The following is a 23,796-nucleotide window of genomic DNA, read 5'->3' as shown; positions in this document are numbered from 1 at the left end:
GACCCTTGCTCCCACACATACAGATCAGATCACTTCTTGCGCCAGTTAGTGTTACTCTCAGAAGCCACCTTGCCTCTAGATTCCCCTGTAATTTAATACAATTACAGGCTGCCGCTTCGCAGTAAGGAAAATCCAGGCAGAGACCATGGGTATGTTGCCTAAGCCACTCTGAGCTTTAGAGGCAGGGGCAGCTTCTTAGCCCATCTCCCCAGCTCCCCGAACAGGGGCTAGTGTACACAGCAGCTCAGTAAATGGGAAATTCAATTGGCCACCTACTAGTTCAATAACACTACGGCAACAGGCACTCTAACTGCATGCAGTAGTTATGCAGCTACAAATGGAATGAAGGAGTGCAGTTCTAGGGCAAGCTTTGAAGCACCCAGTATTCTCTTTAAAGCTACCCCCTTTTCAGAACCACCTCTAGCTTCTCTTCTCACCACTCTCCCTTGCTACTCTGACAAAGCCACAGCCTCCCACCAGAGCTAAGTTGAGGGAAGGGATGTGCCCTCCCTCACTGCTCACTCCCTGTTGATCAGTAACGTCAACTTTTTGTTTTCATAAAAGCTCTTTCAAAACCGGATGACAGTAGAGTACATTCTGGTCATTGTCAGGGTGACCAAGTGCTGAATCTCCAAGAACCCTGAGATCCAAAATAGTGATTCAGAATCACTAGTCAGGTCAGCAGAGAACACACCCTTGGGACACCCAATGTGAAGAGAAGCTAACCCAATCAGGGGGCCAAGCAACTTGCCGAGACACCCAGCTGGACTAGATGGAAAGAAAACAGTACACAGAAGGGACAAAAGACCAGATGGCAGGTGAATGAGGATGCAGCCCAGCTGTAGGAGCAGAGGCTATGGTAGCGACAGAACAAACACCTACCCTGAGGTACAAGCCAGCCCTCTAACCTCACCAACTGGGACCATGCAGAAAGGTGGACCTGCTATTAATTCCTCTGAAATTTCAAGAGGCTAGAAATCTTTATTTGTCCTGGGTTTTTTTTGTTTGTTTGGTTTTTTTGGTTTTTGCCATCCTCTAAGGCCGCACCCGCGGCACATGGAGGTTTCCAGGCTCCGAGTTTAATGGGAGCTGTAGCCACTGGCCTACGCCAGATCCAAGCCAAGTCTGCGACCTACAACACAGCTCACAGCAACGCCGGATCCTTAACCTGCTGAGCAAGGCAGGGGATCGAACCCTCGACCTCATGGTTCCTAGGCAGATTCCTTAAGCACTGAGCCATGACAGGAACTCCCTATATGTCCTGTTTTGAAATGCTTTGCCTTTCCAGCAAAGGTTATTGTCAAGACTGCCAGTTTGTGACTTTTGTAATAACCTAGCCCAGGCAGTTCTTCCAGAAAAACAGGTCCAACCAAAGTTAATCACCATTCTCCTTACCAAAGAGACTACTGGCTGAAAAACTGCAAATTCTGCCCTCCCTAAGCATATCCCATCAGAAAAGCCTCTATACTTTATACTTTGTGACCTGGATGCCAAAATTCACTTCCACTCAGGTTCCCTGTAGCTATGCCCTCTACCTTCACATCAGTCCCTAGCACCCTACTCTGAAAACTACCTAAGGGTATTAGGTTCGTGCTCAGTTGCTTCTTCTAGCCCTGCACCTGCACTTGGTGACCACAGACCCTGGTACCACACACCCCACTCACCCTTCCCACCATGCCTGCCCTGTCCTGAACCAGCCCAAATATAACTTCTTCCAGGACCTTGAGCTTCTTGCCTCTACATGCTGTTCACCAGTCCATCTCTGCTCCCACACCCTAGACTGGTGAAAATGGAAGCACGTAGGCCTAAATCTAAATCCCCCACTCTATGCTCTTCCTAAAGTAGACCATCTGCTAAGGGAACACAAAACAACCCACAGGGCCATGGGTTCCACAAACCAGAGTATGCAGCCTCAGCATAATCACAAATGCAACAACTACAACCACCACACCGCCTCTGCACCCCAGGCCAGCAGGTTCAGGTCCCTCACTTACCTGGTCACATCCCCACCCTCCAGCCTGTAGCTCCTTCTTCAGCCAAGGCCTCTCACCATGCTCTCTCCCAAGGACTCATCCATTCCTTCCTACAACCCTCTCACATGCCTTCTGCTGTCATGATTCTTGCTTTTTTTCCTGGATCCCCTTTCAACCCCACCAACCAGGTCTTTCAGTCCTCTACTGCTTCCTGAGGCTTCTCTGGAGCTTTTCATCTGCTGACATAGTCCTTAATACCATTACAAGCTTGAAGCCTACAGGCGCCCATCTAAGGTACAAACCAATCACACTCCAACTTCAGGGAAGAAAGGCATCAAAACCCATAAGCCACTAATGTCTCTTCTCTCCCCTCCAAAACATTCCAGCTTTCAATTCATGTCTCCTATGTTCTCAAAGGGCACCTCAACCCACCAGCAACCCTAAAACCCCCTTTCAACTCCTCAACCCCTACACAACTAATAACCCACAGTTCATGATCTCGACCTTGATGCCTAAAAAAGCCAATCTGAGTTAACATGGGGGGAGGGGAGCAGCACTAGATTAGCTTCATAAAAGCCATACGCAATCACATTTACCAAGCAGTTAAACACTACCCCCAAATATTCATGGCTCTAGAGCCTCTTTCAAGTCCCTACTCAAAATAAATCACCCATTTATCCCTTAAGCACATACCTGCAACACAAATGATTTTGACAGGTCCTCTTTTACTTCAGGATAAATGATAAAAATTCCATCTAGTAACTTTAATTTCTATCCAGCAATTTTTTTTTCAGTAACAAGGACTAAGTAGGATTCTATTAAGACCAAAAAGGAATTCAAGTGTCTCTTTCAGAGACTAACAAACTACAATGAAAGCCAAGTATTAACATGAGCACAATGGACTGGCCCTATGTGCTCCCATGTTGCCAATATTCTACACCCTGACTTCTTTGTGCTATTCAAAAGGACAAACACCATCCCAACATACCCTAGTTTTCAATGAATGCTTAACAGAACATGTGAATTTGGACAGCATCCTCAATCTGCTAAGCAGTTACAACATTCCCAGTAAACTTCAAACACATTCCAAACAACCAGACATGTAAAAGTTCTTAGTTTATTGGGCCCCTCATGAAAATTTTGCACAATCACCACAGACACAGTCACTGCAGAATCTTTACTCCTTCTGTGAATCAAAGAAAAAGAAAAATTTAGTTAGCAACTGCCTTTAAAACTCTTTAAAGTTCAAAGTCTTCAACAAACTCCAAAATTAATGACACTCATGCAGAACAAACATTAGTAACCTAGACCATGTTAAGTCTGTATGATCATAACACAATGTAAGCACTAAGAAATAAAACTCACAAACATTCAAGTTAGGAATGAGACAAAAAAACAAGTTAATTCCAAGTTTTGAAAACGAAACCATGTCGCTACTAATATTTAAGAGGCACAACTCTTGAAAGCATCATTTGTAAATACATTTATAAATCTAGTTCACATGCTCTTTTTTTTTTAATGACTGTCAAGGAAATCTATCAATCTAAATGAAAAGCTTGAATTATACCTGTTGTCCAATCTCCAGCTCACTGAATCAGTGGCAGGGAAGGGAGAAAGGAGGAAGAGGGAAAAGAAACATTTCATTAATAGTCCCTTTTCAAACTCCTAAATAATCTGCATGCAATCAGATACCTTAGTGATGATTGTTTTGTTCTTTGCAATTGTATAAAGAGCACTCCTTAGATACACTCATTGATTTCATTCCTCCCAATTTTGAGAACATTTTGCCTGATTACTGTGGTTCTTAGAAGGCTGCTATTGCCTACTTATACATGGAGGAGCTTCAGCCCCTCGGCTCTGCTCAGCAATATCATGCTGGGTGCACTAGCACCATCAACAGACCTGAGTGAGAATCATCCTAAAGTCTAATTTAACCACAAAGGGAGACCTCTAAATGAACATGTCTTTTAAAAACTTGTCTCAATTCAGTTTAAAAGCTACCGTTCACAGTAGAAGACAAAAGTAGCATGAATTAGTACTGAAAGAGGCAGAACTTAGCTAATGCAAAAATGCTTCAATTGCTCTTCCAACATGAGACTATTCCTTAATTTAGAACTCTACTGCATCCAAAAGGCAAAATTCCAACACCTGAACAAGAACTGAAAGGAATATTAAAAGGAATATTACTATGCCTGACTTTTTTTGAGCCAAAAAATGCATCAGTTCATTTATGCATTCATTTTCCAGCCTTTCAGAGCAGTGCTAGTGATATGCACTAATACAACTTGCAGAAGTAGTAATAGCTCAGATCTCCACAGCTAACCCTTTGCACATGTCACCACTAACCCATGGGACTCAAAAGCTGAATGAAGAAAAGAATGCGTTAAAATGTTCCTCAGATTTACATCAGAACACAAACATTGACTGGAACTTCTCTTAACAGGTTTCTAAGACTCACAAACAGGGAGCGATTCTAAGCAGCAAGTAGTCCCTCTGGCAGTCCGTCCATTACACTAACTTCACGGCATTGGGAGGTCAATGTGATTAGAGCTTGTGGCAAACACACCAGGGTTACTGCCTGGCCTGGCAAGGAGTCAGGGTGAAAGGGAGCACACAAGGGCAGTGCTACCACTCTTTCAAAACCCTACTAGCCCCAGTCACACTCTCAGCCCACTTTACATGTTACTGGTTCAGGCTGCTCAACTATGCGAAAAGTTTAATTACTTGTGGGAAAAGTGTATTTATCAAAAGTCTTTGATGTGAATATACAATTATCTTGAAAATTTTTCAAGTGGGAAAAAAAGGGGGCATCAGATGGAAATGGAGATCGAGTAACCAAAAAAGCAATGAAGGAGTTTCTGCTGTGGTGCAATGAGATTGGCAGCATCTTGGGAGCACTGGGACACAGGCACAGTGTGTTAAGGATCCAGGGTTGCTGCAGCTGAGGTTAGGTGGCAACTGCAGCTCCTATCTGATCCCTGGCCCAGGAACTACGAGTGCCACAGGACAGCCAAAAAAAGAAAGGGAAAGAAAAAGTTGTTATTTTTTAAAAAAAAATAGCTATGAAACAGTAAAGGATATGGTAAATGGCGGCTTTGGTTGAGTGCTCCCAGGACAGAGACATTGCCAGATTTTCTGGACCAGTTTCTCGCCAGAGCTGCCAGAGAATCAACCAGTCCCATGACTGCTCATGACTGGACTAGAGAAGTTCCCAAGCCCTGTGTTAGCTAAAGCCATGTCTTGGGTATGTGACGCTCGGGAACACAGCATTGCCCAAGTGCTGTTTAGAGGGATCTAGTGAGTAGGGTACCCACCTTCCTCCACTGGGGTACTTCACAATTTAACATGCATTGAGTTTCACAAACTAATTAAAAGTTGTTCTCCTTTGCTCATACTGTATTATCTTGAACCATAGCAGTGGTTTTCTAATAGACCACACTACGTAATTGTCTTTTGAAAGCCAACATGCAAAGCATCAAAGCAAACTCTGTGAAGGTGATGCATCCCCACACCGTGCTCAAAATCTCAGTACCTGCTAGACACTTCATTTCTGATGAACAAGAATTCCAAGAAAGTAGAGGGAAAAGGCAAAAAAAAAAAAAAAAGTTCACAGAACACTTGATTATTTGTTAATTTAACAACCCAACACCTTAATTCCATTCAACTACTTACAATTAGCTAGCAAAGCTGGTAAAAAGCTGATCATTAAAATCACTTAGGTCCTAACTAACTGGAGAAAAGCAACGCAGAACACTGCTGCCTCTCCAGCATGCCAGGAAAACAAGGGCCACATTGATTCAACTGCTTCTTAAACCAGTTGTCAATTTTAAGAAAATAAATCTTGGGAACCTAAATCTGCTCCCCTTTAACAAACTTTGCCAATTAGCAGTAAAATGAAAACTTTTCCTCATAGGTTTGAAAGGTACCCAACAGGATCACTGAACCAATGTGGCCCCATGTATGCTATCATCTGTGAGCCGACAAGGGGTAGGCAAAGCTACTCTACGGAGGTCTTATGATACTACATTACGTGGCTTCTCAGAACAGGTTACCTTCTGTAATCCAGAAGAAGTGAGAAAAGAAGAAATATTAAGAAAGGTTATTAAGAAAACAAAACCCCAACTTTCTAGAAACTGAAATCCTAAAAATGACATTTCTAAATTTTCTTTTGATAAACTATACCTTTTTGCCAGCACCAACATTGGCCTTTGCAGTTCCCCTAACTTTCTTCATTCTGTTCTTGCGTTCTTTTCTCTGTTTTCTTGAGGTCTTTTTCTTCTCATACAAGCCGTGCTGAAAAAGAAAGAAAGAATACATAAAGCAGGTGGCTTGCAATCAACTCATCATTACCCACTAACCTGGAAGGAAAGTGACCAGATCGGAGCTCAAGAAATGCAGCTTCAGAACTACCTGCGCTCAGAGCAGAAGGGTCATCAAATTAAGACAGGATGAACAGAGGCATGGTACAGGAAGTGTCCTCTCAACAACTGGCTGTTATGGTCTTAAGCCTACAGCTCACTAAGTCCCCACATTCTTGCCTCCCATCAACTCCATTTATTACTCACAGCTGACAGTCTCTCCCAAGAACTACAGACCTGCCATGTACACCACTTGTGCATATTGCTGTTCCTGATGCCTAGAAGAATGTCTCAATCTTTACAAGGCTCTCAGCTTCACTGTTACCTCCTTCAGGCCTCCCAGACCGCCCAATTAAAGGGTACAACATCCATTTACCATGTCACTGTGACTGCCCACAGACCTACCCAGTATCAAGATTTTATCCAATAGCAATGCAAAAAGTAGTAAAAGGAGACACAAGAACTATTTCAAACTAACACTGCATCTGCTAGTTCACTATTTAGTATGTAAACTAGGGAATTCAGTCTACCACCATATAGTTGACTTCTGAACAACTCGGGGATTAGGGGAGAAGACCCTTCATGTGGTTGAAAATCTGAGTATAACTGTGTTTGCCCTCCATGTCCTCTGCATCATTGTGATACTAAAGCATTTATGATTGGGAAAAAAAATAACCTGCAGTTCCCGTCCTGGCTCAGTGTTTAACAAACCATGTGGTTTCAGTTAGATCCCTGGCCTCAATTAGTGGGTTAAGGATCTGGCATTACCTTGAGCTGTGGTGTAGGTCACAGACACGGCTTGGATCCCACATTACCGTGGCTGTGGTGTAGGCTGATTCGACCCCTGGCCTGGGAACTTCCATATGCCACAGGTGCAGCCCTAAAAAGCAAAAAAAAACAAAAAATCCTCTATCTAAGTTGATAGTCACAGTTCAAACCTGTCCTCCAAGAGTTCACTCTGCAGTCCTTGGCACCTAGGAATTGATCAAAAATCTTTCATGGCTCCTGGAGCAAAGCCCAAACTCAGATGTTTGGTAATAAAGCTTTCACTTAATTTAGTGCCAACCTACCTTTCTAAACTCATACCCCTACTTCCAGTTCCTGCCTCCAAGGGCTCTACTTTAGTGCTCTTCTAGGAGCCAGTTCAAAGCCACCTCCTCAAATCCTGCAGAATCCCATTCTGAACTTTATCTGCGCATTTATCAAAGAACCTTTTCTCAATCACTTAAAAGGTCCTTAGGTCTGTATGTTGTCCCTCTGCAGATTGCTTGCTCTTGCTCATTCCACTGAACCCACAACACAATGTTATTGAAAAATGTCTTTGGCAGCTGTTGAACAATGAAGACACCTACTCTTGCAAGCCTGTGTTTGGGCTCATTTTTCTTTGCATAATCCAAGGAATCATAAATCATGCCAAAGCCGGTTGTCTTGCCACCACCAAAATGGGTTCTGAATCCAAAGACAAAGATGACATCTGGTGTAGTCTTGTACATTTTGGCTAGTTTTTCCCGAATTTCTGTCTTAGGTACCGTTGCCTTCCCAGGGTGAAGGACATCAATGACCTAAAAAGATATTATCAAGTTTACTGTTTTTATGATGAAATACATCTTCAAAAGTGAGTAACAATCAAACATTGATGTGCCCTTCCCTACCATTTGTTTCCGCTGAAGTAGTCGGTTGGTCATGAACTTCCTGGTCCGGATAGTGACTGTGTCGTTCTGAAAACATAACACACTCATTAATAAAACTACTCAACCTTTTCCTGACTTAGTAATTTTCTAAGATCTAGAACTGCACTGTCCAAATCAGTAGCCACTAACCACATGTAGATAATTAAAATTAAATCCTGGAGTTCCCGTCGTGGCGCAGTGGTTAATGAATCCGACGAGGAACCATGAAGTTGCGGGTTCGGGGGTTCGGTCCCTGGCCTTGTCAGTGCGTTAAAGGATCCGGCGTTGCCATGAGCTGTGGTATAGGTTGCAGACGCGGCTCAGATCCTGCGTTGCTGTGGCTCTGGTGTAGGCCGGTGGCTACAGCTCTGATTCAACCCCTAGCCTGGGAACCTCCATATGCTGCGGCAGCAGCCCTAGAAAAGGCAAAAAGACAGAAAAAAAAAAAAAAAAAAAATCCTTAAACGCAATTCCTCAGCTGTAGCCACAAGGGTTTGGGAGAAAAACTCCAACAAAAGAAAAAAGGCACAAATTCCTAACTCCTGCTAACCCACTTAGCACAGTGCCTAACTCCCAGGTCATCACTACAACAAAAACGGTAGCAAGAAAAGGAGCACAACAGCCATATCTTTAAAGACTTTACTTCACTTTTTTATAGAAAAATCACTCTGGAGCAAGGTTTCTCCAACATCCAAAGTACCAATATTTTGGTCCAACTAGTTCTTTGCTGTGAGGACTGTTCCCTGCATTTAAGAATGTTTGGTAGCAACTTAGACCTCTAACCACCAGATGCCTGTAACACCCTTCTGGGTAGTGACCAAAATTGTCTCCAGAATCTGCCGAGTGCCTCCTTAGGGGCAAAAATCACCCCTAGTTAACAACCCTTTCTCTGCTGTAAAGCTGTGATCTATACAAATGTCATTCACAGCAGCTAACATGGCCACAGATGTTGCACTATCTACACTTAAACTACCCTTCTTGGTGACTCTACACCCCACCAAAAAAATGCACTCCCTTCCTAATGGCCCCGTAACCAAGCAATGTGGACATTCCGCATGCTTACTCGAGATTTTAAAAATTGTGTCAGAGAGAGAAGAGGAGCTCTCATGGCAGACAAAGGCTGATTATAGACTTCAAGTAAGTCTGAAAGACCACACCAAAATAAGTTCACTTCAACAGTTTTTAACATCTTAAAGTAAGGGTCAAAGAGTTCCCTTGTGGCCCAGCGGGTTAAGGATCTGGTTTTGTCACTGCAGCAACTCAAGGTCTCTGCTGTGGCACAGGTTCGATCCCTGGCCAGACAACTTCCACGTGCTGCCGGGGCGGCCAAAAAACAGTATTAATAAAGTAAGGGTCAAGGAAAAAATGGAGGGGGTTAGAAGCAGGTGCTAAACCTTTGAATGACGGAACTAACTCGTCATGATAGGGTAAGCCTTCAGGTGCTCCTCCCGGGGCCTCAATTTCCCCCACGTGAAACAAAAGGATTCATTCAGCTAACGAATTCCTAGCTTACACGTGGAAAGGGTTTCACTCGTCCCAACTGGCTCGGGTGCTGACGGCATCTTCTTCAACTCTCGACTGCCTTCACCAGCAAACCGCCTAACCCAAGTGCGGTGTTGTCTCTCCTTACCCCACCCCACCCAAATCCACGAGGCTCCACGAAGCCGACAAACGTAGAAACTACTCTCGCAGTCCCCATGCCCTGGACTCTGAAGCCCGGGACGTCAGGGTCGACAGTGTAGCCGGAGACTCCCCACCGGCGGCTCCTGGGCCCTGAGCAACCGCCCTCCATCAGACACGGCCAGGGAAGAGCAACCCAGCTTCGGGCGGCCGGGGCCCTAACAGCTGGACCACAGGACGGAGGATGCCTCAGATACGCGGTGGATGACTCCACGGGCCCGGGGAGACTCACCATGATGGCGGCTGGCCTTCAAGCAACCAGGGAGAAAAAGAAGGATGCTTTTCGCCGGCCAATCATATCAAAGCTCACGGAAGGACCCCGGGCGGTTCCGACGTGGGGGCGTGGCCGGGCCGCGAGGCCGACCTCGCCAATGCCTGATTGCAAGTACCTAAGACCTAGCCTTTATCCTCTCTCTTGCCACACCCCTGGAGCGTGAACTGGCCAATCCTAAGGGGGAACAGTTTGGGCAAACCAGGTTTACGCAAGCACGTGATTCAACTTCATTATCTTGAATTTTTCTCTGCTTAAGATACCGGTAAACCGGAGTTCCCCTGGTGGCCCAGCGGAAACGAATCCGACTAGGAAGGATGAGGTTGCAGGTTGGATCCCTGGCCTCACTCAGTGGGTTAAGTATAGGGTGTTGACCTGAGCTGTGGTGTAAGTTGCAGATATGGCTCTGAACCATGTTGCTCTGGCTGCGGCAACAGCTCCGATTAGACCCTTAGCCTGGGAACCCCTATATGTCTAAAAAGACAAAAACAAACAAAATTCCGATAAACTGAATTAAAGTTTAAATCAGTTCCACCCGCGTTAGAGGTTGGTAAAGCTGGAAGACATTCTGTGGATGGCCTCTCGAACAACCTCTTCGTTTAACTGCTAGGGAAACTGCGAAAACCAGTACACAATATTACTGCTGTTATTTTTCTGAACTTATCTAGTGCTTTTCTAACTAAATATAAAGAACTCTAATTTGCCTTTTTTCAGAAAACCTTAGTCCCTACAAAAAGTGAGCTTTTAATAAGTATCTGCTTGATCCAGAAAAGTGTTGTTTACAAGACACGTGTAACAAGAAAAAACATAAGCCTGCAGTTTGAGAGAGAGACCGACCAACAGATCATGGTGTAGGCTTTGAAGTAGCTTTGCTATATTCTTCGGAGTAATATTCTTTGAGTGATGGCTCTATGTCTGTTACAGTTTAGTTACTTTCACCTTCATTTTGCCATTTAATCTTCCCACCAACTCTTAAGAATTAGGGTACATATTACTTGTCCCTTTTATAAATGGGAAAACTAAGATACAATGAAGCTAAGTAACTTTGCCAAGAATACACAACTTTGAAGCAGTAGTGCCCAGACAGCTATGGACCCTGTGTTTCCAGAACTTTTGCTTTTAACTTCTAGATAATGAAAGTCACTCATCAAATCTCCTTGGTATAGTGTTGTCAACATTACTTCAAACACATATTAAGCAATTAACTGCTGAAACAGATTAGGGAAGTCTAGTTGGCTTTGCCTTTTGTCTTTGACCTTTGTGTTTTGCTAGTGGGGATCCAGAAAGTCTAAAGACAACATCCTTAAAATGCAAAGGTGTTGATGATTTCCTTGCTGGCTAAGCAGGTTAAGGATCCAGTGTTTTCACTGCTGTGACTGGAGTCACTGGTGTGACATGGGTACCATCCCTGGTCCAGGAACTTCTGCATGCCAGAGGCATGGCTGAAAAATAAAAAATAAAAAAAAATTTAATTAAAAATTTTTTAAATTCAAAGGTGTCGAACCACTTAATTGGGTTCTGTTCAGAGTTTCTCACAAATACAAGTTTCAGGTTCTGCAGCATTGAGTCCTACAGTGAATGGTTTTCTTGCTAGTCTCTTGCACTAAGATGTCACACTAGGATCACCTCCCACAGAGTGTCACATACTGGAGGCAAGAAGTTTGTTTCCTCAACACATGAATAATCTTCACTCCTGTTTTCCCTTCATCTTATTTCCCTAGCCCACCATTGCTCATTTTTCACACTAAACTCACAGATTTTCTACTTCTGCTTTTGTAACCAATAATATAGGTTTAATTTTTCTTCTTTTTCAAAATAACTCTGTGCACTGGAGGTGCATGTGTGGTCATGTTTTCTGCCCTCTTTATTTCCTTTGTTGATTGTCTAGAAGCCATCTGTTCCGTGGTCTGTTCATTTTAGCCTCCACCTTCCTTTAAATAGAGACTCTTAATTAAGATGGTATTGGTGTTTGTAAGATGATAAGACGTTCCATTGTATGTATTTTTTGGCTCTCTGGTTATCTAAAAGTTTTGAGGCAAGATCTTGTAGTTTCTTTGCAGGTGTTAATGATCCGGAGAAATGGACCAGAAAGGGGGTTTAGAAAATACAGTGAAGGTCTCGGGGCACTTTCAAGACGTTCCCGCCAGGTGGCAGTGTAGGGAGCAGGTAAAAAGCAGCCAGTCCGAAGCCTCTCTTGACAAACAGAAGCTAGTAGAGGAAGTGGAGGCGGACACGTGGGGCGCTCTACGGTGGCCGTAAGAATACAGCGGATGTGTTAGCAACCGGTCAAAAAGTAGCCCCGGCTGGGCGAGGAGCGTTGTATTTCTAACCTAGCTTCACGGAGTCTCGAGGAGGGAGCCTCGGCAGCCGTCACCATGGTGAAGGAGCAGTTCAGAGAGACGGATGTGGCCAAGAAAATGTAAGATGGAGCAAAAACCCTCAAAGGACGGAGAAATTAGGGCCAGAGGGACCCGAGGTCAGGGGTCTTGGGTCTCGAAGGTTCAGTGGTGAGGGTTAATTGGGAGGGAAGGACTAGAAATCAGTGAATGATGTGGGCACAGCTCTGGAGTATCAAGGCGGATCAGTGAATATTGATCGTTACAGGGCATTGCAACACTTGGCGGACCGCAGACCGGGAGTGGTCCCTTGGGCTTGGGCTGAGGAGTGGGATGTGGTGTGTGCACCACGGACCGAAGCTCGAGTTCTCTCGAGGTCAAACGACCCCTTTCAGCGAATCTTTCGTCGTTGCAGCGTGGGGAGCAGTCTGGGGCAGGGACTGATTTTGCTGCACATGACACATGACACCGTAGTAATTGCTGACCAAAAGGGTGGAGTTGCCAGCTAGAAAACAGTACCACAGACAGATGGATAGCAGTCTCGGAAATGAGGCTACTCTTTTGGGCTGTCTTCGGAGCTAATTTATTATGCCATGGCCTTTCTTTAGAACTTCCAGCTCCAAAGAAGTAAATCAATCATTCTTGCAGCAAACACTTAATGAGGAAGATACTGTATGCTGGGCCTAGTAATAGACGGTAGAGATAAGATATGAGTAAGGCCTTATTGCCTAGTCTAGTTGGAAAAGGTAGCTAAGTCAACGTGAGGTCAGACGAGTGCAAGGACAAGAGCAGGCATGGGGGTTCTGGAAGCACTAATCAGAAAAGGGGCTCAGGCAGAAGAAAGCAGACCAAACAGCCTTCAAAGAACATAATTGAGGGAGAAAGGGTAGTGATGAAAAGAAGCAGGAGATGTGAAGCCATGTTCCAGAGTGTTCTTGAAGGCAATGAATCATTTTTGAGAGGATTTGGTTGAAATGTCTTGAAAACAGTTCTCCTTCTGGAAGATCTCTTTTGAGTTAAAGAGGAAGGCATTGGAGGCCACTGCAGGGACCCAGGCAAAAGATGATGATGGGCTGTTCTAGGGTGGTAGGGTCAATGGAGTTCCGAGGGGATTAGCGTGTAAAATTGACAGGATTGGTAGGGATGGGTGAGGGAGAAATGAAATTGGCACAGTTTCTTGATTAGGCAGCTAAGTGTAGGTTGCCATTTACTGAAAGGGAGAAGTGTTTCTTAGCAGGATGAATTCTCCCAAGTCGTCCCTCCATATCCACCCCAGCGCCTGCCCAAATTCAGATATATCTGTTCTCACCAAGCAGCCCAAGTGACTCTGTTAAAATACAGATTTAGGAGTTGCTCTATGGCTTAGCAGGTTAAGGACCCAGCTGTCAACTGCTGAGGCTCTGGTTGCTATTGTGGGGCGGGTTTTTGATCCCTGGCCCAGGAACTTCCACGTGCTGTGTGTGCAGCCAAAAAGGAGGAGTGGGGCGATGCGGATTAGATCCCTGATACTTCAGCCTGAAATCATCCAGCAGCTTTCCCTTGTAGTAACATTTGAATTCCCGACCAAAATTCCCAAGCCCCCCCTGACCTGGCCCTTGCATACCTCACTGACTTCATCTTGTACCATTAGCTTTCTTTTTTTTTTTTTTTTTTTTTTTGGTCTTTTGTCTTTTTTGTTGTTGTTATTGTTGCTATTTCTTGGGCCGCTCCTGCGGCATATGGAGGTTCCCAGGCTAGGGGTTGAATCGGAGCTGTAGCTGCCAGCCTATGCCAGAGCCACAGCAACTTGGGATCCGAGCCGCGTCTGCAACCTACACCACAGCTCACGGCAATGCCGGATCGTTAACCCACTGAGCAAGGGCAGGGACCGAACCCGCAACCTCATGGTTCCTAGTCGGATTCGTTAACCACTGCGCCACGACGGGAACTCCACCATTAGCTTTCTTTGCTCTAGTATTCTGGATTCGTTTGGGTCCTTGAAAATGCCAAGCTTGTTCTGGCCTTAGAACCCTTGCCCTAGTAATTCTCTACCTAGAATGCTCGACTTCTTGATCATATTATGGCTGGGCTCCCTCTTATTCAGAATTCAGCTCCCTCTACCTCTAAACATCATTTTTGTTACTTGCATGTGTTCATTTTTAGATGTCTATTTGTTTATTCTGTCTTGCCATCCCTGAAATTGAGCTCCATGTTGGCAGGGACCTCATCTGTCTTATCTAATCTGTGTCCTCAGCCCTCAGGAGGGCTCCTGGTGCATAGTAAACCCCCAGTTTGGTAGGAAAATTAACAAAGGAACTGATTTGGGAGAACAAGTGCTAGGTTCTATTTTATTTTATTTGGGGTTTTTTGTTTTTGTTTTTGTTTTGTTTTGTTTTGTTTTTTGCTTTTCAGGGCCACACCCAAGGCATATGGAAGTTCCCAGGCTAGGGGTCTAATCAGAGCTACAGCTGCTGGCCTACACCACAGCCACAGCAACCCAGGATCTGAGTCGAGTCTGCAATGTACACCACAGCTCACGGCAACATCAGATCCTTAACCCACTGAGTGAGGCCAGGAGTTGAATTGGCAACCTCATGGTTCCTAGTTGGATTCATTTCTGCTGCACCACGATGGGAACTCCAGGTTCTATTTTAGATATTTTGAGTTTGAGGTACCTGTATAAGTGTCAGAAGTGTCTCCAGCTGGAAGGAAGTAGCTGGCCTACAGGTAGAGATGAACCCAACATCACTCAGGAGGGACATGTAGAATGAGAAGAGGATGAAGGCTGTAGCTCTAGGTAGGGAGAGAAGCCAAAATTTAAGGGAGGGCAGTAAAAGAGAGCACAAAAGAGACTTAAGGAGGAACAACCAGGGAGTTCCCTTCGTGGCTCAGTGGTTAATGAACCCGACTAGGATCCATGAGGATGCAGGTTCAGTTTGATCCTTGGCCTCACTCAGTGGGTTAATGATCCAGCATTGCCGTGAACTGTGGTGTAGGTCGCAGAGGAAGCTTGGATTCGAAGTGGCTGTGGCTGGCAGCTGTAGCTCTGATTTGACTCCTAGTCTGGGAACGTCCATATGCCTCAGATATGGCCCTAAAAAGAAAAAAAAAAGGGGGGGGAGGAAAAACCAGAGGGGTGAAAAACTCAGGGCATATACAGTGTTAATAAAGCCATGAGGAAAAAACTTTCAAGGTGGGGCTGTGGTGGGGGTGAGGGGTGTGCCATCAATGCTACAGGGAGGTAAAATGAGAAAGTCTTACTGGATTTAACAGCAAGCAGGTAGACACGAGTGGTGAGCATCATTCATTAGACAGTGAAAGTGGGAACAATTCAGCAGGGCGAAGGGATGTTTAATAATGAGGGAGCAGAGACTGTAAGGAGTTGGAAGAACACGGTTGCTTATGGCAAGTCATGTGTATAATCGCCATTTTTGTTCTTGTCTTTTTTTTTTTTGGCTTTTTAGGGCCATTCCCACGGCATATGGAGGTTCCCAGGCTAGGGGTTGAATCAGAGCTGTAGCCGCCGGTCTACACCAGAGCCACAGCAACGCGGGATCCGAGCCGCCTCTGCAGCCTACAACCACAGCTCATGGCAATGCCGGATCCTTAACCCACTGAGCAAGGCCAGGGATCAAACCCATAACCTCATGGTTCCTAGTCTGATTTGTTAACCACTGAGCCACGACAGGAACTCCCATAATCGCCATTTTTGGTAAGTAGTTTTGATGTAACAGTTCTCTCACTTTCCCTTCTAGAAGCCACATCTGTTTTGGAATGAAGTCAGCTGAGGAGATGCGCCAGCAGGCGCACATCCAGGTTGTGAGTAAGAACCTATACAGCCAGGACAATAACCACTCCCCCCTGCTGTACGGGGTGCTTGACCACAGGATGGTAAGACCCCTGCCCTCCCTGTTTCCCTGGGTTTTGACTTGCTGATGAAACAGGTGGCTCACCAGCTAGGAAGAAGCAAGGGCTTCCTTCTCTCTCCCCCGTTCACCTGCACATCTCAGGGACTCCATCTTTCTTTGGTCAGATGGACGTGAATACTCTGCAGCTTCCCAGGTGATTCTGACACTGAGTCCCCTGACCACCTGTGAGCTCTGGTCCCACTTTCCTGTTCACTGGTCTCCATTAATTATTGAGTGTTTTTCACCACAGGGCACGAGTGAGAAGGATCGTCCTTGTGAAACCTGTGGGAAGAACTTGGCTGACTGTCTGGGCCACTATGGGTACATTGACCTGGAACTGCCATGCTTTCACGTGGGGTACTTCCGTGCAGTTATAGGCATCTTACAGGTAGGCATGTATATGTTTATTTCCAGGGCATAAACTTGGGAGTTAATGATCTAGGGACATTAGAGTGAGTGTAAGAATTGTGAGTGGTGGGGGATACATGTAGAGGCCGTTTTTATACTAAACACACAATATGTCATTGCAATAAGTTAAATTGCTTAAAGTTTCTTTTTCCTTGACTTGAGTAGGTGGTAGATAAGGATTATAAAAAATATTAATAATTCAAGCAATATAGAACATCACAAAAGATAAAATATAGTTAACAAAAACCCTACCAGGGAGTTCCCATTGTGGCTCAGTGTTTAACAAACCTGACTCCTATCCATGAGGATGCAGATTCAATCCCTGGCCTCACTCAGTGGGCTAAGGATCTGGGGTTCCCATGAGCTGTGGTGTAGGTCGAAGACACAGCTAAATTCCTGTGTTGCTATGGCTGTGGCATAGGCTGGCAGCTGTAGCTTCAGTTCAGCCCCTAACCTGAGAACTTCCATATGCTGCAGAGGCGGCCCTAAAAAGCAAAAACAAAAACAACCCTGCCAGCTGGCTGTGATTCCAGCCAGCCTTCTGGTGAACACAGGCTGCCTCCCAGCCTATCTACGTGTAGATGTATGCATAGGGTTTAGTGTCCTAGGCAAAGGGTGGGGTGGCATTTTAAAAGGAAAAGACTTTTTCATTGTCTCTTACCCTTTTATCTGTTTTGTTTCATTTTTAAAAGATGATCTGTAAAACCTGCTGCCACATCATGCTGTCCCAGGAGGAGAGGAAGCAGTTTCTGGATTATCTAAAGAGGCCTGGCCTGACCTACCTCCAGAAGCGGGGGCTAAAGAAGAAAATCTCTGATAAGTGCCGGAAGAAGAACACGTGCCATCACTGTGGCGCCTTCAACGGTGAGCAGGACTCCGGCTGGTCTCCCATGACAATAGCAGTTTCCATAATTGCATTTCCCAGACCACAGCCTCAGGTCAGCATAACCAAGAACCTGATTTTTCCAACCATGTGAATAAATTAACTCTTACAGGTACTGTAAAGAAGTGTGGATTACTAAAGATCATCCACGAGAAATACAAGACCAACAAGAAAGTGGTGGATCCCATCGTGTCAAATTTCCTTCAGTCCTTCGAAACCGCCATCGAGCATAACAAAGAAGTAGAGCCTCTGCTGGGAAGGGCGCAGGTGAGTCTACCCTCTGCCTGCCTCCCTCCACGTTACACATCCTCCGCCTCCCCTCCCCCTTGGTGCACCCACCTTCCTCCAAAACGAGAAGCCACTCTAGTTCTCTGGGAATACTCCACATGACAGGCATTCATCAACAGTAATAGGGCCTGGCCTCATAACCAACACATTTTTAGTCGTACAGGTAACACGTGTTGCACTTTCATGGTAAAAGATAGTAGAGCTACGGCTCTACAGAGCACAGTGAGAAGTCCTGAACATCACGTGGTTGATGAGTTAGAAGAATTTGTAGGTAATTAACTTTACCTGGAGCAACCTTAACGAGTAGAATTGTATGAAGTCCCTTGTTCTGCCGTACTTTCAATTTGATTAGTACTTGATTCACCTGGTACCTTCTGGAGTTGATCGTACATAAAAAGTAAACAAATTAGTTGAGTGGCTTGCGAGTGTTTAACTATCAGGCTTGTGGGGAGCGTCAGGAACTGCAAGACAGTGGGTCTTTGCTCAAGGATCTCATGGTTTAGGTGTGTCAGAGGCCATCAGTCTATAAAAAGATAACTAATACCAGGGACACAGTGGCACCTGTCACAGGAGTGGCGAGGACAGGAAGTTCAGTGGGAAGTCAGGAGGAAGATGTCACTTTGGACTTGGTTTGGGAAGACTGTTAGGGGAAGTGCGGTTTGTTTTTGTCCTTAAACTTGAGTAACGTTTAGAGAGTCCAGGGCAGTGAGCTCGGCATGTCCAGGTGGCAGCACCCAGGCTCCTTCTGAAGCTGAGGTTCTGTTTAAAAGTCCCAACAGTGCTAATAAGAGCACCTTACATTTAGTGACTGTTGTTACCTTCCGATGCTGTTCCAAGTTTCGCGTAGATGGCCTCATATTTAATCCTCATAGCCACCCTGTGGGATAGTATCGCCCAAGATTAACAGTGAGAGGTAGAGTGAGAATCCTAGCCAATAACACGCAGGCTGTGCTGTAGAAAAGACAATGCTGAGTCTCCCCTGCTCTGGGGAGTGTGGAGCCATTGCAGGTTTTAAGCAGAGGAGGAACATGAATAAAGGACAGAATTTTTTTTCTTCATTTATTTTTTTAAATGATTTTTATTTTTTCCATCATAGCTATTTATAGTGTTCTGTCAGTTTTCTACTGTACAGCAGGGTGACCTAGTTACACATATACATATACGTTCTTTTTATCATGCTCTGTCGTAAGTAGCTAGACATAGTTCCCAGTGCTATACAGCAGGATCTCATTGCTTATCCATTCCACAGGCAATAGTTTTCGTCTATTAACCCCAGACTCCCAGTCCATCCCACTCCCTCCCCCCCACATTGGCAACCACAGTCTGTTCTCCAAGTCCATGAGTTTCTTTTCTGTGGAAAGGTTCATTTGTGCTGTATATTAGATTACAGATAAGTGATATCATATGGTATTTGTATTTCTCTTTCTGACTTACTTCACTTAGTGTGAGAGTCTCTAGTTCCATCCATGTTGCTGCATATGGCATTATTTTGTTCTTTTTTATGGCTGAGTGGTATTCCATTACATTTATATACCACATCTTCTTAATCTGTTCTTCTGTCAGTGGACATTTAGGTTGTTTCCATGTCTTGGCTATTGTGAATAGGGTTGCAATGAACATACAGGTGCATGTGTCTTTTTCAAGGAAAGTTTTGAAGGACAGAATTTTAGAGGAACCTGACTGCTCATCAAAAGCACCATTAGGAGTTCCTGTCATGGCACAGTAGTTAACGAATCCGACTAGGAACCATGAGGTTGCAGCTTCATCCCTGGCCTTGCTCAGTGGGTTAAGGATCCGGTGTTGCCATGAGCTGTGGTGTAGGTCACAGACGCAGCTCAGATCCCCCGTTGCTGTGGCTCTGGCATAGGCTAGCAGCTACAGCTCCAATTAGACCCCTAGCCTGGGAACCTCCATATGCTGCAGGTGTGGCCTTAAAAAGACAAAAAAAGAAAAAGATTTGAAAAATGAAGAGACAGGTCAAAGGCTGGAAGCACACCATCACACTTCGTGTATCTGGTGTCTAGACTGTAGGACACAGTTTCTGCAAATCAGTCGGAGAAACCCGATTTTTAAAGGCAGAAGTATGACTTGAATTTGCACTTTACAAAAGGATGTATTCAAATGGCCAATCTATAAATGAAAAGTTGCTCCATGTTATGTCATCAGGGACATACTAATGAAAACTTCACACACATACCGTTTCAGAAAAACTAACCTGGGAGTTCCCGTAGTGGCTCAGTGGTTAACGAACCCAACTACTAACCATGAGGTTGTGGGTAGGATCCCTGGCCTCACTCAGTGGGTTAAGGATCCGGCGTTGCCGTGAGCTATAGTGTAGGTCTCAGATGCTGCTCAGATCCCATGTGGCTGTGGCTGTGGCTGTGGCTGTGGCGTAGGCCAGCAGCTATAGCTTCGATTGGACCCCTAGCCTGGGAAATCTCCATATGCTGTGGGTGCAGCCCTACAAAAAAAAAAAAAAAAAACTATGAAACAACTGAAAACCAAGTGCGTATGTCCGCAAAAATATTTGTACAAGTATGTTCATTGCAGCTTTATTAATAAAAGCCAGAACTGGAAACAGCCCAGATGCTGGTCATCAGGAGGATGTACGAATTGTCATAGATCCACACAGTAGAATACTACCCTGAGCTGAAAGACATGAGCTGCCACACACAACCTGGCTGCATCTCAGAATCCTGCTGAGAGGAGGAAGCTTTATACAGGAGAGTACAAAGCGTGTGATTCCATTTAATCAAGTCCAAGAACAGGCCAGCCTGATCTAGGGTGAAAGCTTAGTACTGACTGGGAAAGGAGTATCAGGGTGTTTTCTGTAGAGGCAGGCGTATTCTCTATCTTGATCTGAATGACGATTATATGTACAAGTGTGTTCATGTAAAAATGTATCAATCTCTTTAAGATTCTTTGCAATTTATGTAAATTACACCTTGATTTGGGGGCTGGGGTGCAAAAAGGAAACAGATCCTGAGCCTGGGGAGTATCCATGGAGCCAGAGGCCAGAATCATTATGTGCAGTAAGAATGGGCAGGAATTGACGACCAGCTCCGGTGGAGATGGGTTAGGCGGGAGTGGTCAGAGGCCTGTGAGTGCCCATGTATGGTTCTCTCTGAAGGAGGCAGGGCACCAGCAGTGTGCTCCAGTGAAGGTGTCTTCAGGGCAGTTAGAATTAAGCTACTGCAGAGGAAGCTAAGGTGCTGGCTAAGAAGTTGATCTGTCTTTTTACCACATGAGAGTAGCATTCTACCCTCCAGGCTGATGGCTGAGTTGAAAGCAGTCAGAAGCCTGGCCAGCAGCCTCGGGCAGTGAGCCTGAGGGGGTGCCCAGCCTTTCTAGGGTGCGGCCTTGCTTGCGGTCTTCCCATATGCACTCAGCTGCTCCTAGAGCAGCCTCCCTGACATCCTACCACCACTTTCCCCAGACAGCTCTCTGCCTGGGCCCCTGCTGCCCCTGTCCTTATATGCTAAGGATCGCTTCTCTGCTCCTCTCACTCTCCACAGTAGAATTCCTCTCTACGGCCTAGGGGCCATCTGGTTTGGAAAACTCTCCTAAATGACTGGGCCCAGGAGGTGAAAAACGCTGCCCCCCCATTAGGATTCATTTGTCTAGCACATCTAGCCTGCCTCTCCCCCACCGCCACCACCTCCCTGTCCACCCCAGCCTACTTGACCCAGGCAATACCCTAGACATGGTTTAGGGTGATAGCTAAGAGCTTTTTGTGTGTGTGTCTTTTTGTCTTTTAGGGCCGCTCCCGCAGCATATGGAGGTTCCCAGGCTAGGGGTCTAATTAGAGCTGTACCCTCCGGCCTACACCAGAGCCACAGCAACACCAGATCCAAGCTGCATCTGTGACCTACACCACAGCTCACAGCAAGGCCAGATTCTTAACCCACTGAGAGAGGCCAGGGATCACAACCTCATGGTTCCTAGTCGGATTCATTAACAACCACTGAGCCACGACAAGAACTCCTTTTTTTTATTTTTATTTTTATTTATTTATTTTTTGGTTAAGAGCTTTGACTTTGGGGTCAGACCTGAGATTATAGCCCAGCTCTGCCGCTTACCTAGTCTATGACCTTGGACACGTGACCCAGCCTGGACTTGAGTTTCCTCAGCTGTAAAACAGAGTGTATGCTTTAGGGCTGTTTTGAGGATTAAGAGATGAACTGCAGATCAAGCACCTATTAGCATGATGCCTAGTGTGTAGCAGATGTTTGGAGCAAGTGACCTGTTGCAATGGGAGTGATCACGCTGCTGATGCTCCTGTATTTACAGTAATCATGATAGAGACAGATGAGGTCTCCTCCCACCTCTGCTTGTGGCTCAGACTCAGTGTCCCTTCAGCTTAATGAAGCTTCTGCTCCCCCTCCCCCTCACCAGAACCCCCATCCCTGAGCTTCCAGGCAGCCTCCTCTGCTCTCTGGGCTCACTCCCCCTTGATCTTTCCCTTACCACACATACGTTTTCCATGCCTCATACAGCACATCCATGTTCTATCTTATGCTGGTTTCTTCTGCTTAAGCTTGGACTGGGACAAGATGCATTTTTCTGAGATCCTGCTTGACGCCGGTCACAGCGCTTGAGGAGTAGCAGATCCTCCGAGATTACCAGTTCCTCCTGGTTCTCATACACTGTGTGTGTGTTGACCGGGGCGGGGGGTGGGGGGGGGGGTGAATTTACCATTTGCCTGATTCTGAGCAGCCCCTCCTTAGAGAGGGCTGCCTAGCTACCCAAGTGAACAAAGAGCATCACTAAGTTATGTTTACCTTTTATGGACAGGGCAGCAAGTTGGCACCTCATAATTGTCAGGATGGCCCACATCCTGACTTGTTTACCTGCTCATTTAATTTCCAGGAATGTGGAAGCTCATGCTTTTACAGGCAGTGGGACATGATTGAGTTGAAAGAGACCTTAGAGAGTGGTTCTTGACCTCTTCTTGGTCCCAGACCCTTTTAGGAATTGGACAGAAAGTCTGGACTCTGTCCCTAGAAAACTGGAGTGTATCCATTCCCAGTTTTAATACAGCTAGGGGTTGGTGGACCTGCAGGCTGAGTGCCAGCCTGCCCTGGCTGACTCCCCTCCAGCTGTGCCGCCATCTCACCTCCACCCGAGGCAGCCATGCTCCGTCACTAGGGATCGTATGCCATTAGGGTATCCGCCTAGTACAAAACTGAGCCTTACTCTGCCATTTCCTCAGTCCCTGGACTTCTGCAGCTGGTACATGACAGTAAGTCAAAGGCCTCTTCCACTCTCAGGATACAGTTGTCCTATCGCTCTTGAGCAACTGCCCTTGCTGAGAACTGGTTTCCAGATCTTGCTTGTCCTCCTGCCCTCTTGGGCAGCCTTCAGCTCCAGGATGTCTCCTGTAGGACTGACTGGTACCACAGATGACGTCTGGCCTTCATTCCATTGTAGCTGCTTTATACTTCCTCCCTGACCATTTCTGGTGGCAGTAAGGTGCCCGTGGCTGGGAGATGGAGCTGAGAAAGGGAGTTACTCTCTGGGAAGGGACCTGTACTGGACCAGACCAGACAACCTCTGGTGGGATTCCTTTTTCCACAGCTACACTGCCATCTCCTCCAGGGCAGGACCACAGAAACTTATGTCAGCAGTGTTCTAAGGGCCATGCAGTAGCTAGCTGTTCAAATATCTCTTCCTTAAGTGCCAGGGATCAAATCTGAGCTGCAACTGCAACCTTTGCCACAGCTGTAGTAACACTGGATCCTTAACTTACTGCGCTGGGCCAGGGATCAAACCCACACCTCAGCAGCAACCTGAGCCACACCAGGGACTCAATTGGTCACACAATCTTTGATCCTAAGAAAATTTAACAGCCAGTGATAAGACACAAGCTGACCATTCTTATGTGTGATCTTTGAATATCTCTGATAATTTGCATAGTTCCTAAGAGTAAACTTCTACAGCCTGGCACTTCTGTTAAGTGAAGTTTTTACAAAGACAATATAAGTTCACTACAGAAAATTTAAATGTGAACAAAGAAGTGGAGTTCCCATTGTGGCTCAGCAG

At 45.6% G+C, this 23,796-nt stretch overlaps 2 protein-coding genes across 8 annotated transcripts in view; one reads left to right on the top strand and one right to left on the bottom strand.

Annotated features, from left to right (window-relative positions):
* RPS24 (ribosomal protein S24) lies at positions 3,071-10,022 on the bottom strand. 6 transcript variants are annotated; one of them, XM_003359247.4, is made up of 8 exons: positions 9,914-10,013; positions 7,984-8,049; positions 7,684-7,893; positions 6,156-6,266; positions 6,026-6,028; positions 5,506-5,523; positions 3,541-3,562; positions 3,072-3,159 (listed from the first exon to the last, which is right to left on the bottom strand). In XM_003359247.4, the coding sequence occupies exons 1-6, from the start codon at positions 9,914-9,916 to the stop codon at positions 5,518-5,520; spliced, it is 399 nt and encodes a 132-aa protein (XP_003359295.1). In that variant the 5' UTR covers positions 9,917-10,013; the 3' UTR covers positions 3,072-3,159; positions 3,541-3,562; positions 5,506-5,517. The 6 variants fall into 6 exon arrangements, 5 of the variants coding, with proteins under 5 accessions (XP_005671186.1, XP_003359295.1, XP_005671187.1 ...); XM_005671130.3 differs by lacking the exon at positions 6,026-6,028; XM_001929385.6 differs by lacking the exon at positions 5,506-5,523 and having other exon boundaries at positions 9,914-10,012.
* POLR3A (RNA polymerase III subunit A) overlaps positions 12,149-23,796 on the top strand; it is a 61,598-nt gene continuing 49,950 nt past the window's right edge. The window contains exons 1-5 of one of the 2 annotated variants that reach the window (XM_001929360.6): positions 12,149-12,371; positions 16,023-16,158; positions 16,426-16,563; positions 17,276-17,447; positions 17,579-17,733. In XM_001929360.6, the coding sequence (XP_001929395.1) occupies positions 12,328-12,371; positions 16,023-16,158; positions 16,426-16,563; positions 17,276-17,447; positions 17,579-17,733 (645 nt within the window). In that variant the 5' untranslated portion in view covers positions 12,149-12,327. The remainder of the gene's footprint in view (positions 12,372-16,022; positions 16,159-16,425; positions 16,564-17,275; positions 17,448-17,578; positions 17,734-23,796) is intronic. The other variant, XM_013983365.2, reaches the window with a different exon arrangement.

The sequence above is a fragment of the Sus scrofa genome, chromosome 14, assembly GCF_000003025.6.
Source record: "Sus scrofa isolate TJ Tabasco breed Duroc chromosome 14, Sscrofa11.1, whole genome shotgun sequence".
Taxonomy (NCBI): domain Eukaryota; kingdom Metazoa; phylum Chordata; class Mammalia; order Artiodactyla; family Suidae; genus Sus; species Sus scrofa.
The sequence above is the reverse complement of the archived record's forward strand: the minus strand, read 5'-3'. Positions and strand labels throughout refer to the sequence as shown.

Excerpts from the sequence above, each read along its gene's own strand:
- RPS24 (XM_005671129.3), bottom strand. Across the intron at positions 7,894-7,983 it reads TACTTCAGCGGAAACAAATG|GTCATTGATGTCCTTCACCC; the intron begins GTAGGGAAGGGC and ends ATATCTTTTTAG. Across the intron at positions 6,267-7,683 it reads CCAAACACAGGCTTGCAAGA|CACGGCTTGTATGAGAAGAA; the intron begins GTAGGTGTCTTC and ends TTTCTTTTTCAG.